This window comes from Malaclemys terrapin, chromosome 4, assembly GCF_027887155.1.
Source record: "Malaclemys terrapin pileata isolate rMalTer1 chromosome 4, rMalTer1.hap1, whole genome shotgun sequence".
NCBI lineage: Eukaryota > Metazoa > Chordata > Testudines > Emydidae > Malaclemys > Malaclemys terrapin.
In genome coordinates, this window is record NC_071508.1 from 101,188,065 (window position 1) to 101,206,674 (window position 18,610).

Sequence of the window (18,610 nt, forward strand, 5' to 3'; positions counted from 1 at the left end):
GAATATATTTGTAAATAAAGCCATCAGAAAAGCAATAGAAATGTTAATAAATAAACAGGCTCCTATTTCATACCTTCAACTCACCATAAACAAAAATAATTTATCCTAAGCATCAGCTAGGGCTTTATCAAAAGGCTTCTAATACAGCACATACTGCCATGTGCTCCCTCAAAAATAATAGGGCTCTGCTAAATTATGTAAACCTGGAGAAACCAGGAAATATTGTAAAGAAAAACAGATCAATTATTAAGTATTCCCCCACATCTTTCTCTATAGTATATGGCTTTGTTTATCCTATATCTTTGCTTGGGATAGAATTATTTTTAAAAGGAATTATGGATTTTACCAGAGCTAACTGTGGTCAATTACACCAATGCAACCCTTCTGGTTTAATGAGATTGCATAAGTGTAATTCAGGGCAAAATTTAATCCAAGTTGTGGATCATAATGCACTGATTTTCATCAGTCTAGTTAAAAATCTACATTACCACTATGAAACAGGATGGGGGGGTAGGGAGTAAAGAGGCTGTAACTCATCACGCCAAAAGTGTCCTGTACTAAACTGATTAAAGTTCTCGATCTAAAACGTATTTAAAGAACAAAAAAACATTTTACAGACACTTCAGAATCCAAGATGAGGATTAGACTTTTTGACTACCGGCATCAATTGTGATATTTCTGGCATCTGATGGTTTGTGTCACCAACATTAATTTGTGTGTGTTTTGTTTCTTTATATTCTAACACTAATTAATCAGAATTAAAACAGTTGTCTAACATACCTGGAGAGAATTCAGCAAGTACAACTATGGCATTTATGTGGAAATAGGAACAATTTAATACTGGGAAATACCCCGTTTACCAGTAGTACAGGTTACACAAAACAGCTGGAATATACAAAATTCTTATTTAATAACAACATTCACCTCCTGAAAGCAGAAAAAATATGGCAGTAGAAAAAAAGGAATGCTAACATTTCATGTATTCTGTCTACTGAACCTACCAGAACATTCCCCATAATAGAAGCACTCCACTATTTTATTTTCTCAAAAACTTCTTTACGATACAATGAAAAGAGGTAAGAACAGTTGAATACAAAACAACTGTTAATAAACAAGCATCAAAATGGGCATAAACATTTTTCCATACACACACACACCCACAGACACACACCCATTGACAAAATATTCAAAATTATGTATAGCAAATTGCTTTTCAAATCAAAGTGTTTTATGTCTGAGGCAGGGGCTGTTTCTGTGGTTACTGTCATAACCACTATTTTCTTTTTCATACTGTAAATAATGCAAGAAACTAATGCATGTCCTCACAGAAACAGGATTTCTTAACTCATGCAGCCTTCATTTTTGTCAAATATGTTTCAATTATAAAATGAGCCTGATTCTGTACCATTAAGATCCATGGGAGCGGGACTAGATTCTAAATTTGTACATTGTGCATATTTTGTAGCCATCTTCCCCATGCTCAACCCTCTTTAACTCCAGTTGTTTTTCAGATCACATATCCCTCAAGTGCATCATGGAGAAAAGGTCACTTACAAACTGGATAACACAGTTTAATAAAGATTTCACAGATGTGCATACTATATAATCAGATAGCATTTTTTTAGACATACAAACAAACCCCCTTTCATCACCACCAAAATAAACCAATAGGATTCTCTTTAAATAACATAAATGTTATATGTATTTATGTGAACCATCTATTTATTTCCTTGTGAATAAGAATTTTCAGAAAGAAAGAGGCAAGTTGGTGGGTTTTGTTTTTTTGGGTTACTTTACAAATCATTTCCTTTCATATGAATGGAAGCTATGTTTCATCTATATGTCTTGAAGTGCTTTACAAAAAATCTGTGAAATAGACTTTTAGAAAGAATTGCTTATTAATGAAAGTTGGAAATAATTCAATTTTGAATTACTATATAGTGTAGAATAATTTTAAAAACTTAGTGAGGGTTTTGCATTAGGCAAGCACTTGAATTTAGAAGTTATTAGGCTTCTGGGAATGAGAATTATAAAGTGATTAGAAATTATAAGATGATTTTACAGTAAGGAGTCTCAATTTTCAAGACTGAAACATTCATACTATTACCGAAGTACTCCAGTAATTATAGGCTGCCCTCTAGCAAGGCTATAGTAAAAAGCCAGTCAGAATTTCTACTCTACACCATTTTTAAGAGCTTATAAAATATTGAAGCAAGCTAAAACTTCACTAACAATGTCCAAGCCAGAGTGAGTTTTTTGTCTTTGTTCCCAAATTTTATGGCCTTCCTTATATTTTATGTTTACAGGTAATAAGATATTTTTGTGCTTCTAGAACAGAGTGATTCCAAAAGTAAAAAGTAAAAAAGATTTACTGACCAACAGCCAGGTTCTGCCCGACACACACAAGAGTGTGCGGCATTTAGGGAGAATACAAGAAGCGTTTTCATCCTTAGGTGGCTCACACAGAATTGCACTTTGTTCTGAGATTTCTCTCTCTCTCGCTCTGTCCCTCTAGGTGCATAACATCCTAAAGTAGGTAGGAGGAAGACAGAGCGGTAACACACCTATACTTCACACCCTTGAGCAAGGAGTTGGCTGGCTACAGTAGCAGTAGGTGCCCTCCCTTTGTGTTCAGGGAGGCTTTCTGAGACTTTTTCCTGAGGTGGGGAGTCTCCACAGTTCACTTAATGCTGAGCTGTGCCTAACTGGCACACTCTTGTCCTAAATATTATTTAAAAAATAAGATTAAATATTTACCTTCCAGATCACGAGTATTCTACTGAGTGAGTTAACTGTTCAGTACTTTAACTCTTAGTGCCATAGTAGGTGGTTGTTTTCATTTTTTATAATGGGGAAAAAAGGCAGAAAATTAAATAAAATACCACAGTTAAACAATGGAAAAGCCATGACAACACCACAGATAAATAGTACATTTAAATTTAAAGTTGAAACTCCATGCAGTTTACCACTTTGTAGTTGGCTATGGCAGGGCTTGCCAAACAATGGTGATCTTGCATAACACAAGCTTAAAGACAGACTGAGTTTCAGCCTTTTTTTTAAAGTCCACACTTTTAAGCATCATTAAAATAATGTGAACGTACTTTCTGTGGTTTAATTTTAAATTGCTTAAATCAACATGTCTGTTTTTACACTTCTTTACTATCATTTTGAATTCCATTGCTGAGGAAAATTAAGGGCAGAATAGTTTGAGCAACTAAAGCTAGGCAAGAGACAAAGCTGCTGTGCAAGATTCCACCACATCACTGTGCTGGAGGACCTGAAAGACTGGCTTAGTATGCTTTCTACATTGCCAGAAGGGGTCTCCCCTGCAACTGCTCACTCTGCCGTTTATTATTTTTTTAATCTATTACAAACTCTTAACATGTGACTCTAGTGAGGCAACATCATAATCATGAACTATCTTTAACATTTACGGTCTGTTATGTAAATACATAACTATAGATTTTTAAAAGCTTGTTTTGATTATGCAATAATTAATATTAGCTAACTAATCATAGTCCAGAGCATAGAGAAGTTATTTTGTTGATATTACAATTTGAAGATCTGACTTGCCACTGCATTGTAACTTTGCACCTATGCAAAGTGGGTGTAAAGCACTTCAGTTCTCAGCTGGTAGAGTTTCACCACCCACTTTGCACTCAATCTGAACTAATGTAATTAACAATGCTGGGTGAAAGGTAAGGGAGAAAGAGGACCAAAGTCAATATATGCACACAGACGTTTATGAAAGGTTTTAAAATGCTGTCTTATCCTTGACTTTCACTTTACATGGCTAAAGTGAGGATTAGTAGTTATCCAAAGGGGATATCATAAAAAATAAAAAGCTCTTGGAAGGGTTTATGGTCCCCCGTGAGGGCCTCTTCACAAAACAAGAGAAAGTCCTGCTCTGGTATGTTACCTGAAAAAGAGCATCTCATGAGCCCTTTGGGAATGGCAAGGGCTGGGAGCATAACTTTGCAGCACAGGAACCTCTCCAGGGATTGGGGGAAGAGGGAGAAGAGGATAAAGGAAAAAGGCAGGAGTTAGCATTCCCCTCCTGTACCTGCCCCGCAACCAGTTATAAGAATGGAGGAAAATGGTAAGATCTAGCCCCCCCTTCTTCACCCATGTCCCCCCTGGATATACCAATAAAACAGAGTAAGGCCATGTCTATACGTACCATGCTGCAGTGGCGCAGTTGTACCAATACAGCTGCGCTGCTGCAGTGTGTCTAGTGACACTTTATGACGATGAGAGAGAGCTCTCCCATCGGCATAATAAAACCACCTCCATGAGCAGGAGAAGCTATGTTAGCAGGAGAAGCTCTTCTGTCACCATAGCATGTGCACACGAGTGCTTATGTCAGTTTAATTTATGTTATTCAGAAGGATGTTTTTTTCACACCCGTGAGTGACAAGTTATACCAACATAGGCCTAAGCGAGCAGGAAGACACTCAAATAAGAGGCATATAAAAATATGGGATGAGATTTTTATGATGTGTCTGCTTAAGTATCCATTTCTTAACACTAATGTTCTCACCAGCTTTCGCCAGGTGCCTAATTCTGTAATAACAACGAGAGTAAATCTTTTAAAAGAAAAATCATTGAGTGTGTAGTGGGGACCAACACCAGCTGCATCTGGCATCTTCTAATTTTGAGAATGTCAGCAAGTCAGGTTTCAGACCTAGATATGGCATAGAAATGCTATTAGCCTCAACAGTCAATGATCTTCTCAGAGCAATGAACAAAGATCAGACGTGCTTTCAAATACTGCTAGATCTGGCAAGGTTTGGAAGCACAACTTTAAAGTCATTCTATTCATACAGACAGATCCAAGAGGATGGAAGATCGTTGACTCCTCTTCCTCCTTAAGGCATCTCAGCTGTGAAGTCACACAAGGCCAATCTTGTCACCCTTTTTGTTCAGAGATTATGAGAAGCTACAGATAGGTCTTGAGGTGGGGTTGTCTGCAATCATCAGTGCTGCATACAGATTGTCTTGGATGGTTTAGATACAACAAATCCTGTATCTTGGCATGACTACATGACCCTTGTGGTCATAGGTGCCAACTCTGTGGGTGCTCAGCATCCACCAGCAGCCCTGCGGGGTAGCTCTTCCCTCACCTTCCCAGCGCTCCCGCCTGCCATGGTCAGCTATTCAGCAGTTTGCAGGAGGTGCTTGGGTGGAGGGGGGGAACTGGAGGCAGGAAGAGGTGGGAGGAGGGGCTGGAACAGGAAGAGGCTGGGCAGTGAGGGCTTGGGGGAAGGGGTGCAGTGAGGGCAGGGGGTTGAGCACCCCCCGGGAACTGGGGAAGTCAGTGCCTCTGCTTGAGGTCCCTTCTAATCCTATGATTCTCTGATAACACTTAGCTCTATATTTATACTTCTTGTGTGACCAAGATGGAGCTATTTCCTTACATTCTCTTTGACTGCAGATATGGGGACTGGGTGACAGCCAGTTGGCTGAAGATCTATATGGATAATAAAGGAAGTGATGCTGATTGATGGGGAGAATCTTTTTAAGGAATATGCAATGTCTACAATTACTCTATGATTTGAAGGAGTCTGCCCATATATTATCAAAATGGCTCTTCCTGGACTTAGGTTGACATTTTCAAACCTGGGTGCCTAAAGTCAGGCTCCTAAATCTGTATTAAGGAACCAAAACAAAAGTACCCTTCTTTTCAAAAGATGATGAGCCCCAGTATCTCCCATTGACTTCAGTTTTATTTAGGGACATAAATATGTATTCAAGAGCCTGAGTTTAGACATTCAGTTTTAAACATGTTGGTAACAGACTCTGGGGCAAAGATTTTCAAAAACAAGAGCCTAAAGTTTGGCACCCAAAATTAGGCAACTAAACAAGATCCCTTTTTCAAATGAGTTGCCATTGTAAGTACTGAATTAATTTTAGGGTCCTATATTTTTTTAACAACTTGGCCTGGATTTCCAGATAACAAGAGAAACTTGAAATACCTTTTTTCATCTTTGGCTGGCCAAAAGACTTCATTCTTCCCTCCTTTATTCAGAATCTACTACTGCCATCAGTAATTTTATTGCCTCCTGGATAAGCTACAGCAACACTTTCTACCTGGAAATAACTGTGAAAGCTGCTTGGAAGGTTCAGCATGTGCAGAAAGCAACCGTACATCTTCTGAACAAGGTGGACTGGCAAGAACATATCACACCAATCTTCAGACTCTACAAAAGATGTCAGTCAATTTTCAGGTGAAATTCAAGATATTCAATACTATCTACAAAGCTCTAAACAGCTTAGAGTCCAACTACTGAAGAGACCTTCTCTCTTAACCCACCACACCTCCTGCAATTTGTCTGAAAACTTGAGCAAACAAGCCTATATAAGTGAGGCTTGAGGGTGGGGAGACAGGCTACATTCAGAAAACAATATTGGGTGTGTGTTTTTTTTATTCAAGTGTTTTTCTAACTCTCAACTCTGTAATCCCAAGCATTAAGCCTACAGACTTTTCTTCATCCCTGCCCAGTATAAGCAGGTTACACTGTAGTTGGGAGTGGAGGTTTTCTGGGATATCTAGGGCAGCAATATGATCAATATGATCATGATGTTTAGATAGACAAAAGAAACTTCCCTCTGAATGCCCGTTCATTTAATTTTCTCTCTCCTCCTCCAGAAGTAACATACCAAACAAATTATAAATTTAAAGTTACTTAAGTCACTGTGTTTGAGCCTTGTTAGTGGATATGTTTTTCTCAGTTTCAAATGTTCTTGGAAAATGTGATTCAATAAAAGAAGGCTGTTGGATCATTATACCTTGTATGTGACTACCTTACAGTTACACAAAATGTATTAATACTTGAAGATAAGCCAATACAAGCTTTATTCAACGATGATAAAAATTGCATAGATTAAAATAGCTGAAAATACCCACAACAAAAGATCTTTACATTTGCAAGCATCAGCTTTATGATGTAGGTCTTTTCAATGTACATAATATGACCCAACAATAAATCAAAAATAATTTGTTTTGAAACACAAGAGTGAGGAAATTTGTTGGGTTCATTTTTCCTGAACTGTAATAAATCTTAATGATTTACAGAGAGGCCCATATTTTAAATCTCAAATAAAACAGAAAAATGTGTTCCCTGAAACAATAAAGAAAAGAAGCATATGAAGGATACATATCATATAATGGTGTTTGAATTTATAAGATATTATGTATAAATACTAATGAGGAAAAATTTAATATAGAACAGAACTATAAGCAAAAGGAGATCAGAAAATTCGTAGAGAAAAATAAAACCACTGATATTCTCCTAAAACACATGTAATGTAAACCCTTTACATGTTAAACATTTAAGGCTCTTTATAAAAGAAGTTAACTCTAAGCAGCTGATGTGCCTCTGTTTTCCCAACCAAAAACTCACTTGTTTGATGCGGTCTGGATTAACAGTGGTCTGGGGCTGCAGAATGCTGACTGGTTCTGTCTTGGCCACATTTTGAGGCATTTCACGAATCTTTTCAGCAATGAAGCCATGAACTGCATTCAGCGCTTCAACTGTTCCCTGGATCAAACACACTCGCTCTGTAGTACCTGTACAGAGAAGACCCTTATTTAGATAAATTCTTATCTTAGGCACTTGCTCACTGACTCATCAACACCTCAAAAAAAAAAAAGAACTATTTTAAATTATTACTGAATACTGATAACTAATTATTATGAGGTAACATTTAAAAATTCCCTTACCCGCCTGCCACAGTACATATGGAAAGATAATTTCAAATGGTAACATTGTAATTATTGGCTTAGATGATCTAAACATTATTTTGGATCGCTTCTATTTATATTACTCTTATATCTATGTAACACCTAGCCAATATTGGCTAGGTCCTTGCCCAAATATGGCTTAGACATAACTATAGTTACTTTTAAAGTGAATAAAAAACTGTGCATACAGTATTGTAAGTAAAAATTAAAGAAACAATGTCTCAGTTCAGACGGAAAAGAAGAGCAAGAATGAGACAACTGAACTGGATTCACAGCATTTGCCATTCAGGCCTGGTGTTCGGGTATGCTAAAATATGCTATTAAAATTTAACTATTACAAGCATTAATATAACCATGTGCAAAACTAAAGATCAACATTTAAAATATTTCTGTGCTCAGTAACCTGGATAGAAAATATATTGGTTTAGCCCAGCAGTTTTAAACCTTTTCAGAGTGTGGACTGCAACTTAACATGGAGATTATTTTCAAGACCAATTCCTCTCTCATTCTTCACTATCCAGTTCACTTTCCATCCCACTAATGTCATACAATATCCCTGTAACAACTACAACAATTTCTTACTATACACAAAAACAACATACGGAAAATAGTTAATGTAGTTTCATCTGGCTTCTAATGTGATTTAGTAGCTGGAAATGATAAAAGCCAGCACTATACAACTATCCAGCTCACTACAGACCACAGTTTGAGATCTTCTGGCATAGAGGGCTTATGTTGAACTTGCCACATTTGAGATCTGGACTCCAAAATGACCCTTGTGCTCTTGTTCATCAAATCAGACAGTGCTGTGAATGCCAGGAAGGATATATACAGAAAGTCCAGTGTCCACCTGACAACGTAAATATTTATTCTGTACATCAGAGTAACCGTTTTTTTTTATTTTAATAAATCACATAGCTGAATCTGTATATAAATCATTTGTGTTCTTCTTGCCTTTAGCAAAACAGCCCTTAGATCCATTACTCACCCTGAGTCGTCTTCCAGAGACTGCGAAAGAGGCATTGGGCTTCTGCGCTATAGCTTCTGTCACTTCCAACCCCACCTGTCACTAGGGTGACCAGATGTCCTGATTTTATAGGGACAGTCCCAACTTTTGGGTCTTTTTCTTATATAGGCTCCTATTACTCCCCACCCCCTCCCGATTTTTCACACTTGCTGTCTGGTCACCCTACCTGTCACTCCCTCCTTACTCTTTCTCCTCCCATGAACAGCACTTTGTCCATGTCTTCTTTCCAATCTCCTGCTATGTTGCTCTTATCCTCAAATTTAATTCCTGGCTCTCCCTCTTCCTTGCATCACAATCATCCACCCTCATCTTTGTTGACTTCAAATTCCATGTGGATGACCTGCCTGACCAGCTTTAAGTCAGAACAGGACTAGAAAGTTAGAAAAGTCCCATTAAGAGGAAAATTGTATTACACTATTAGCTGTGGTGGTACTAACACGTCCCCTAAATACAAGAGGAAACTACAGCTTAGAGGAATCCCAAATACAGATCCTGCTCACGTCAGGATACATTTTACTTTCGGATTACAGAGAACAAAAATAATGTGGACTAAAATGGTGCATCACAGTGATTGACACAGCATCTGAAACACTCACAGTTTGCAGAGCAAACAAGCAATGTGTGTTGCTGGGGGGGCAGGGGTAAGGAAGGCAATGTACTTACCTGCTTCATGTACCAGCCGGCCTTGCAAGCTGAAATCGGGGAAGGGGACTTGGCAAGGACGCAAAATATGCAAGTACAACATAACAAGGAAAGCTCACAGTCACCACCCTGCACTTTAAGCGGGGGCGGGGGGGGGGCGTTTCTGGCTGGCCGGGATATCAGGCCAAGACTTTCTGGCTAGTGGGATGAAGGGAAACATATAGCTGCTGGAAAAGCAGTCAGCGTGGTGGATGACTCACCACCTAGGAATGAGGAGTTATAAACATCAGCATGGGTTTGGCCCCTCCTCTCATTTCACTTGGAGCAAGCCTCCTGGGAGGAGGAGGGAGCAAGGCAAGGGACAATTAGGGGACGGGGGGTGGGGTGGGGGGGTGGGGAAGGAATAGAGACAGACCAAGGCAAAAAAAAAAAAAAAAAAAAAAAATCACTGTTTCATGGTTGTGTACTGCTTGCTGCTCACATGCCTATACCTTTGCTGGAAAGGGGACAGGCACAGGCAGGGCAGCCCCAAGGGAGCCCAGGGACTGGAAGGGAACCCAAGACAGATAGTATTGCAGCAGGGGCAAGAGGGCTCACAAGTACTTGTACTACTACTGCCCAGGGTGGTGTGTTTAATAACCCAAGGCAGGGATCAGCAATGTTTGGCATGTGGCCTGCCAGGGTAAGCACCGTGGTGGGCTGGGCCGGTTTGTTTATCTGTCGCGTCTGCAGGTTCGGCCGATCGCGGCTTTCAGTGGCCAATGGTTTGCCACTCCAGGCCAATGGGGGCTGCGGGAAGAGGTGTGGGCCGAGGAATATGCTGGCCGCCGCTTCCTGCCGTCCCCATTGGCCTGGAGCGGCGAACTGCGGCCAGTGGAATCTGTGATCGTCTAAACCTGTGGACGTGGCAGGTACACAAACCAGCCCAGCCCGCCAGGCGGGCCACATGCCAAAGGTTGCCAATCCCTGACCCAAGGCATGACCCAGGGCAGCCTCATGAACTAAGGGAGGCAAATGATCATAGGAAAGTGTCCACTCATTCAGTTGAGCAGGCTGTGTGCATTAATGGGACAGTCAGCTAAGATGTGCAGCAAATGGTCAGGGTCGTCGTTTCTGAGGTTTTCTCACAGCATTACAACGCTTCAAAGGGCACAAGGTCACCTAAAACCAGGATGTTTTCTTCCACCTAACACAAGGGATGGCGGTAATGCTGATCCCAAGGGTGAGTATAATCTAAACCACACAGAGGTTGGGGAAATGGGTGGCAGAGGTGGTATCTGGCCTTCCAGCCTGGCAAAGGGTGGCAGTTGCAGGGAACCGTGCTCAACCGGTCACTCAGCAAGTTCACCTAATTGGAACAAGAGTCAGCTGATTGGGGTATTAAATACTCTGGGCGCAGGACTGGAAGGTCAAGAAGCCTGGGCAAACCCACCTAGGGGTGGCACCTTCAGTGGGGGGCAATGACGGTATTACACAGCTGCAAGCTAATTTACATTTACAACAGCAGCTTCAGGCAGCTAGATGTGAGGGCTCTGCACAGGGTGACAGGGTAGGCCCAGCGTGGGCTCAGGTTTCAGCAGCAGGACAGGGAAGGGCACATAGCAAATCATCGGCCATCAGGGCATGTAACCGCAGGGGACAGAGTAGACACTCCCGCGGGGCCTATGGGGGAGCAGGACTCTGCAGAACTCCCTACATGCAGTCCTCAGTACGGTTATGCTGGGGTAGATTATCCGATGGGAGTTCACCTACTCAGTGCAACTAAATATATAATTTACTCACAGGCAAATTTGTGCATGTAATATCCCTGTGGCACAGGAAGGTGTTCACAGACAGTAAACATGGACAAGGCAAGCAAAACAGCGGACTGCCCAACAGGCCAATGGTGCCTAGAACATGAAAAAATTTGGGAGTCTGCCCTCGTCATCTAGGCGGGTGTTATGGTACAGGCCTACCCAGACAGCAGCCTGGCCTTTGTTAATTATACAAATATAATTAGACGGGCACCCAATATGTTTGGGGGCATGTCATAGGCAGTTTAAATTAAGGGCAGCAACACAAACTGGAATAAGATGGCATCAGACACTGTGGTTCAAAGGCATAACACCAAGGCCACCACAGGTTTGTTCATACCGCAACAAGCTCGGAAGGGGCCCCTGGCCCATAATAGTATTTGTTGGACATTTAATAATGGTGGTCGTTTCTGCAACCCCTGTAAATAGAGGCATGTTTGCAAGATGCCTGCCGCTGGCAATTTTATTTCCACAAGGCTCAGTATCCTGAGCAGCCTTTCATAAATTCAATACAATGTTGCACTGGGCAATGGTGCGGCCAGCAGAACGAAACCAAATAGTGCATTATTCGCATCGTTTTGTTCGCAGGGTGAGCTGGGTCAAATGACTGTTTTCACCTGTTGGGCACATTTCAGGCCCTGGCTAAATAGTTGGGTTAAACAAACAAAAACCCTTACACTACATTAACCTACCGGGGCTCGGAGCTGAACTTTGTTTGCAGGGTTGTTGCCCCGGGACATAGGCAGACCACACAATTACGTACGAGTCACTACACAGATGTAGTAAGACTTGTGGGTGTGGAAAAGTTTTCTAACTCAATTTAATGAGATCATTGTGCAGGTACAAATGGTTATTAATTTGGGGCCAATATAAAAGGGTTATTGCACCAGATGCACACATGGCAGTGGAACAGGTTATCAATCCCCAAAATTCCAAATCGCATGAGGCTGGTGGATGGTAAGGTCCAAGCCATGGGTTGGCTGGGGGACCTGGATGAAAACAAAGGGGGGGCTGGTGAAAGCCCCGGAGAATTGATTTAAATAAGCATAGATTTGCCTGCACTGTATACTTTGGCCTGGTCCACACTAACCCCCGACTTCGGACTAAGGTATGCAAATTCAGCTACGTTAATAACGTAGCTGAATTCGAAGTACCGTAGTCCGAACTTACCGCGGGTCCAGACGCGGCAGGCAGGCTCCCCCATCGATGCCGCATACTCCTCTCGCTGAGCTGGAGTACCGGCGTCGACGGCAAGCACTTCCGGGATTGATTTATCACGTCTAGACAGGACGCGATAAATCAATCCCAGAAGATCGATCGCTTACATCCGGACCAGGAAGTAAGTATAGACGTACCCCTAATCTGCTGGGTAGTCCCAGATATCTATGTAATAAAGTTGTGGTCTGATTAAAACCCATAACAAGTCTCCTGTCCTCCTTGTGGTATACCCAGACAACAAAAATAATGTGGACTAAAATGATGCATCACAGCGATTGATATCTCACTTAGAAAAATATATTTCTACATCACTGTCTCATAAGAGCAGATCCTACATAGGAACACAAGATAGCCATACGGGGTCAGACCAAAGGTCCATCTAACCCAGTATCCTGTCTTCCAACAGTGGCCAATGCCAGGTGCTTCAGAGGGACTAAATAGAACAGGTAATCATCAAGTGGATCCATCCCCTGTTGCTCATTCCCAGCTTCTGGCAAACAAAGGCTAGGGACACCATCCCTGCCCATCCTGGCTATTAGCTATTGATGGACCTATCCTCCATGAACTTATCTAGTTCGTTTTGAACCCTATTATAGTCTCAGCCTTCACAACATCCCCTGGCAAAGAGTTCCATAGGTTGACTGTGTGTTGTGTTAAGAAATACTTCCTTTTGTTTGCTTTAAACCTGCTGCCCACTAATTTTCATTAGTTCTTGTGTTATAAGAAGGAGTAAATAACATCCCAGCTAAGGGGACACAAACAAAGTTCAGAGCCTGAAAACGCTTTGTTAAAAAAGCCGACCAGTTCACCCCAAATAAATGTGAAATAAAATTGAGTGATATAGCGAGAGAGCACTAACATGTTTACAGTGAATTCTGAAATACTCTGAAATCACTGTGGGCTATATCATCATTGTAGTTCCTGAGCAATGGACAATGTGTAGTTGTGCTGAGCACTGGGGAGAAGTAATTTGCTACTGGTCTATACCAGTAGCCGTTTACTTCTCCTCCAAGTCTTGATTCTGCTCATTCCCTTCTCCTATCAATCTACTTGCTTTGAAAGGGGGAGAGGTGTGATGGCTTTTCTCCATGCTGTAGAGTAACATGGGAAGCCTGTAAAGACATGAAGGGGGCAACTTGCACTCCCTTTCTCCCCTGCATGGGCACGTAGGGCATGCAACAATCTTGCCCTTTATTAGAAAATTATTTTCATTTGATTTCTTATGATGATCTCTAAGGATGAAATGCAAAGCTTTAAAGATTTACAAGGACACGCTTTAAGAGCCCTGCTCAGTAACAGAATTCACGTGCAAACTTAAAAATAACAAATACTTTTGGAAACAATTCAGCCAACACCTTAGTTCAGAATCCTGTGTTTGGCCTACAACAATGAAAGACCTCAAAACAACCAACCCATATCCCCTCTACTGAAATATTTTCTTAACAAAATAAAATAAATACTAAACCATGTAAAATCAGTGTTTTTGAAAGATGCCAGGTTCACAACCTATGAGATTGAAAAGTATTGCCATTTTATAATTAAACATCAAGCTATTTGCCTGTTACAATGGAGTGCATATTTTTCTGGAATTACGTACATGGATGTGCCCCAGTATTATTTTTCTGTCTTTTTCAATAAAGCACCTTTAAAATAATTTAAAAAAAAAAAAAAAAAAAAAAAAAAAAACCTAAACCCAGGCACAATCCACAAAAATGGAATTTTTCCAAAAGCATTTAAAGCAGAAACCAATGCAATTTCAAAGTTATCAGGGTAGAAGCCTGACAACTGAAATGCAAATTAATTTGGTCAGTATATGTAGTTTTCTTATGCTTTTCTTTTTTCTAGTTAGCTTTCCCTCTCCCCTCCTCCGCTTGTGCACAGCTCCTGTGGTTCCTTTGTAAAGCGATCCAGCTCTGAACAAGTGCTCTGGGGAGTCTTTACTCTGCAGTATTAATTGTCTACTAAATGATGAGAAGTGATGTGGATTGATCAATGTAGCTGATGCAAGTGTTCTTCTCTAGGTCAGCAGACAACACATTTATACAAAACACAGATCAGCTTACATTCAAGCTACTGGAGCCTGATATGGAGAGCACTTACAGGGATGACTACTGTCAAAACAGTGGAAAGGGAAGTGGTCAAAGCTAAACATAAATTTCATTAGACTTAGCACTGAATGTCTAAAGAGGATTCTGCAATCTGTGTTGTTTTAGAAACTTCAATTTAATACAATACATACACCAGACCAGCTTTACTACATTTCGGTATGTATAAACCAATATATAGTAAATGGAAATCACTGTACCATGAAGAAATACAATTGTATAAAAATAAATTTCACACAGTATGATACAGTTTTGAGATAGTTCACAATAGTGGTACATTTTCTTTGAGGATTAAATTCTGGGACATCCACTGAAACTACTACAAAAAAAGAAAAAGGAGGGAGTGTAGGAAATTTCCTGTTGGAAATTGCTTTTAATCCTTAGAAGAAATGTTGTTATATTCTTCCATACAATTATAATGGCTTTTCACTCAGATAACACAGTACAATAATTTATAGGAGAGAGTCACAAAAGGAGAAAACTGTCAACTATATGACCAACCTGTGTAACAAAAACGATCCTATTATGAATCACCAAAGTTGGTGAGATTTTTGTCATTTTAAAAGCTTTTTAGGTTCCATTAGTGTCTAAAGTAAACTGCCAGATTATTTATCATTTCTAGTTGTAGCAACCACTCCCTTTTTGCAAATTGATGTTAAAAGCTCAAAGTCATTTATACACACAATATTTTATATACTCATTTTGCATAGTCTGAAGATACATCTTTGTAGCACAACTCTAATTTTAAAACTTCTGCTTAAAAGAAAGTGATAAAATTCCTGAATAAGCACAGCATACTCACATATTTACACACATGAACATTCATTTATAATGATTTACAAATTTGTGTCAATTATTTATGCCAACTATCACACTTAAACTACTGTACGTTTTATTTTGCATATTAACTTACAAAGTGACATATATGCAGGACGACAACAGTTTTGTCATTTAAAAAAAATGGAAGAATGAATGAATGAATGAAGGGGTCACACGTTAAGATTCTTTTTGAAGTGGTAGTTACTAAAGTATGTCTTTCACCGATGTACATGATCAATATTCCCATTCAAAAAAATGAAAAAAATACAGAGAACAAATCTGAAAACTAGCAGTTTACATATGCTGCTGCAGAAGTGAAAAAGTGTTGCTGCAAGCAAAGACCAGCTCACTCTTCAGTTTTTTCTGAGGAAATAAAAAAGGACTCCATATTCATAGGAAATCTCCCCCCCCCCCCCATGAGCAAGTTTTGATTCATTTGTTTTTGTGCACCAGCATCCAAATTCAATTTGTGACTATGCAGTGTCTATATTTTTGATGTGGAATGTGAAGTACAAAAGATAAAATATAATGTACAACAGAAAGTACTGTTATAATGCTTACTAGATAAAATTTTAAAAGAATATAAAAAGTTAAGGAATACATTTTGATCTCGTCTCAGTTGTGCCAGCAAAATTATAAGTTCTTCTGGTCTGAGTATGAAACAGTCAATTTGCATATGAAATTAAAATTTCATATTGCTGAAGAAAAAGGTATTACATATTAGCTGGTTTTTAAACTAAAATAATTCTGGTTTGAACTCTAATAAACCACGAGGAAGAAACAGTCCAAACTAAAGACCTTGAAATTACTTTATTTTATTTTTATAAATTTTTTTTTAAATAAAATGCAATTTTTATTCCTGGGTTGTAAAATTGTATGAAAGCCTTCAATCTGAAGAGAATTTTAAAGCCAAGTTATAACCCTTTAAAAAAAAGACAGAGTTTTTAATAGAAATTCAGGTTGCTTTTTTTAAACTCATTTCACTGCTATAGTTAATTCCACTGGAACTAGTGTGACAGGGTAAAATTTCCAGAGTGCCAAAGTGACTTAGGTTTGACTTTCAATAGGACTTAATGCTGTTAAATGATTTAGGTGCTTTTGAAAAAAGTTACTCAAACTTTTAAATATTGGCTCTCATCAAGCAAGGTACTTAAGTACGTGCATAATTTTAAGCACATGAGTAGTTCCACTGTAGTCAGAACACTCACACACTTTAAAGTATTCATGTGCTTAAATACCTTCCTGAATCATGGCGTAGAGGCTTTGGGAAGTGCAACGTACATTTTTCAAAGAATTTCCAGGCATTCATAGGATCCTACACATTTCTCATTGTGCTATTATATTCATTTTAAAGGGCATTTGAAAATCAGAAAAGCATAATACATCACCATATGTGGTGATCCCAATACATCTACATCTCCCTGCATTTTGCCAGTGTATCCTGTCAATTTCTTTGATGACACAGAAAAGGAAAAAACCCACAGGAGTTAAAATTTGAACAAAATTAAAGCTAATCTGAAATCTTCTCATTGGCTGATTTATTTTTAGCTTCTTACCTGGCAAATCATAGCTGCAGCAGGTGCAAAAACTCCATAGGATTTTTTCTTTTAACTCATGATCTGAATATCTATGGATTGTGAATCTGATGTAGCTGGATTAAAACTTCTGAATTGCCTCAGCCATAAACATCCTTGCACAAGTTGCAGACAAAATAGGAACTCCGGTTCACAGAACTATGCCAAAGTTTTGTGGGTGTAGGTATAGTTATTTAAGTAAGTACATCATGTATATACACTTAAAATATAGTGGTGCTACTAACAGTCTTCAGCTGGCAATAATGTATTTCAATTTGTTTGAAACAAGCAGAGTTCTTAGTGGCATATTTTTATTTTTAATCTTTAGAGGACTTTTTTCCACCTCGTGTCCCAAAGGTATCCCTCAACTCCCAGGCCCCACATTGCCATTATTTTCCTTTGCTAAAGTTACTTTGGAGCTGCTCAGTGCCATTCGAAGATCAGTCAGAGGGACACTTCAGACTGATAGGAGGGATTCTCTTCTTCCAGAGTAGAGCATGTTGCCTCCACAGGCCTCCCAGCCTGGAAACCAGGACTGGGAATCACACTATACTATACATCATTTAAAGAAATAAAAGAAGCTGAGTTTAGCTATTGTGACGTTCTGGTACCTCGGGGGAGTTGCAGGCAAACTCAGGAGCACCTACCGAGTTTACAAATAAGAATGTTTTCTTTTTCACTATTTCTATGTTTTCATAGAACAACAATGAAAAGGCACATACACAGAAAATGGGAAAAGCTAGGGGGATTCTTTTTAGAAGACCTTGTCTACACTTCCCTACATCTGTTGTGACATGCAGGGTTGTGTAGCTACACTCCACAGTAAAAGGCAGCTGTGTCCACACTTGCCAGGTATAGCTCCTCAAGGCAGTGAAAGGCTCAGGCAGGAGGGAGGTAGTGGGAAATGGTTCCAGCAGCTCCCCACTACTAAAGCCTTTCACTATGGCAAGGAATGGCTCTAGCAACTGGGTTGCTGAGAGAACCTCCCACCCACAAAGCTTTTCCCCACTGCTGGAGTCTTTCACTATGGCAGGGAAAGACTCCGGAAGCAGAGAGACAGCAGGACGCTATATTGCTAAAAATAGCGTAGACGGGGGAGGCACTGCTTGGATGTGTAGAGAGCTATGTAGGGTATATACCAAGGGTTCGGCCTGTAGGACACACTATTCTATTATACTCGCCTAAGCTCTGCCTCACCATCTACACCCATGCTAGCTTGGCATACAGTGTCTGTACTCTACATGCCACTGTAAGTGTAGACCTACCCAAAGGAAGAAGAAAAGTGTACTGTGGGACACAAGGTCAAACAAATGTTTTCTGCTAACAAATAATATTATAGAGTGTATGATGTTTGTAAAGGGGTTCTTTGGTACCTAAGGGGAGCAACTGACTTAACTGGAGTATGGAATAATGCACATTTCTAATTATGAAGTGAATATTAGTTAGAGGCACACACCAATTTTAAGGGGAAATATAGTACAAATGTGCAAACAGGCATAAACACCTGTCTGAGACAGTCTAGATTTACTTGGCCCTGACTCAGCATACAGGGCTAGACTTGACTTCTCAAAATCCCTTCCAGCCCTGCATTTCTATGATTCGGTTACAATGTTTTTAGCACCATTGTAATGATTTAGGCCCAGATCTGTCATCATCATATAAGTATTTAAAATATACAGAGATGCTAC

General features: G+C 39.8%; 1 protein-coding gene across 5 annotated transcripts in view; it reads right to left on the reverse strand.

Moving 5' to 3' along the window:
* The window catches only part of NOVA1 (NOVA alternative splicing regulator 1), a 224,726-nt gene that overhangs the window by 43,991 nt on the left and 162,125 nt on the right, over window positions 1–18,610 (reverse strand). For 4 of the 5 annotated variants that reach the window (XM_054025850.1, XM_054025849.1, XM_054025853.1 and 1 more), the window contains exon 3: window positions 7,404–7,570. In XM_054025850.1, coding sequence (XP_053881825.1) covers window positions 7,404–7,570 — 167 coding nt within the window. Of the gene's footprint in view, window positions 1–7,403; window positions 7,571–9,434; window positions 9,533–18,610 lie in introns of those variants that run through there. The other variant, XM_054025852.1, reaches the window with a different exon arrangement.